The sequence below is a fragment of the Acanthisitta chloris genome, unplaced genomic scaffold (assembly GCF_000695815.1).
Source record: "Acanthisitta chloris isolate BGI_N310 unplaced genomic scaffold, ASM69581v1 scaffold19525, whole genome shotgun sequence".
NCBI lineage: Eukaryota > Metazoa > Chordata > Aves > Passeriformes > Acanthisittidae > Acanthisitta > Acanthisitta chloris.
The window spans coordinates 142-1,705 of NW_008675559.1; the positions used below are offsets into that span (position 1 = coordinate 142).

General features: G+C 33.7%; 1 protein-coding gene across 1 annotated transcript in view; it reads right to left on the reverse strand.

Annotated features, from left to right (window-relative positions):
• Positions 1–600: 600 nt before the first annotated feature.
• The window catches only part of LOC103803271 (transmembrane protein 117-like), a gene marked incomplete at its 3' end in the record, with an annotated part of 25,258 nt that continues 24,294 nt past the window's right edge, over positions 601–1,564 (reverse strand). The window contains exon 2 of the mRNA XM_009075816.1: positions 601–733. Within this exon, the coding sequence (XP_009074064.1) occupies positions 601–733 (133 nt within the window). The remainder of the gene's footprint in view (positions 734–1,564) is intronic.

Consider the following 1,564-nt stretch of genomic DNA (forward strand, 5'->3'; position numbering starts at 1 on the left):
TATGTTAGATTTCTCAGGAAAATCAACACAGAAAAGTGGTGTTAACTTTGAGGTAATAGGGGAAAACAAGTCTTAAGACAGAAAATCAATACAAAAAGCTCCATTTAAAATAAACCCAGGCGTAATAGATCAGTTCAACCCTCAGCCAAACATAATTTTGCTCTGTCAGATCACTTTATGAGAAAAAATATTTTGAAGAATCTTCTAAACAGACAGGATCAGCAAATATTGTCATACATAACCAAAAGAGTGCTATATGACACACTTAATGTTTGTGGTTGGAGTGTGAGCTTCCTTAAGTTTAGATGGTTCAATTTCTTTTATCTTTAACTCTGAACTTCCTGCGCATGCACAGTAGTAATGCTTATACTTTTAATAATTCTAAATTAAAGAAAAAAAAAAGAAGATATAATGTTCATTAGTATCCTGGTGTCATAGCTGCTATCATTAGCCTAGGACCCCATTTTTTATAACTGGTATTTTCACTCTCTTGGTTAATTAATCAATTAAATTACTAGTCTACCTAAGTTACCAAAACAGAGGAATAGAAATAGAATATATTCCAGAGCAAAAGAGACAAAAATAAACTTTGGAACCTACCTCATATTCCCTGCCATAATGAGTAACAGATTATATATGTGAGAAAAAATGAAGAGGAAGAGGATGGTACTGAAGAACATTGTCATCCAAGACCCATGGTCCTCTCGAAACATTTTCAGACGGAGCAACTGACCTGTGGTACAAAAATTATGAGAAAGCATATTTTACTCAGTCAGTAAATACATGTTTATATGATAATGAAACCAAAATAAAGTACTAGACTGTATTTCTTCCTATATCTAATTACTTCACTGTATGTGGAGAGGGCAGATTTAGCATCATGCAGCCAAACTACTCCTCTGTAGTTCAGCATGAACAGATATTATTCCTACAAAATTACAAATTACTTTCAGTACAAAGGGAAAAAAAACCAAAACCCAACAATGACCAAATAATGGTATTTTTAAGACATGCTGAAAAAGACTGCAGGCAATTATGATTCATTTAAAATGCCAAAAAAGGTTACCAATTCATACATAATTCTTTTTCCTTGTCTAAGAAAGCTTTTCCCTGGTCAAGTATCTGAAGTGTATCCATGGCCATACATTATTTGCTTTCCTAATTTCATTTGGAAATCAAACTATGAATCTGTGTAGAATCTTGAACTGTGTTTTTCTAAGACCTAATCACTTTAATCATGTGATTAGGTCTTATTATTATATTCTGCAAAGAATATCTTTTTCAAACAATAGTGATATGTCTTGTCCCTTCTAAAGAAGCCCTGCTTACTCTCATCATTAGTGATAGGTGAAACTTCTGCCATGTTTTGCTGGGAACATATTTTTCCTGGACTAGCTTTCCTTCTCTGTCTTCTCCTCTTACCTTTTCCTCTTTGTCCTTCTCCATTATCACAAACACAGAAGTTTCTCACCTCTGTCTTGTATAGCCCTTTATCCTTTTCACCTGCCCATACAATTTCATTCTATCCAATTTCCAGATCTTCTTTATGTCTACTCACATCCCT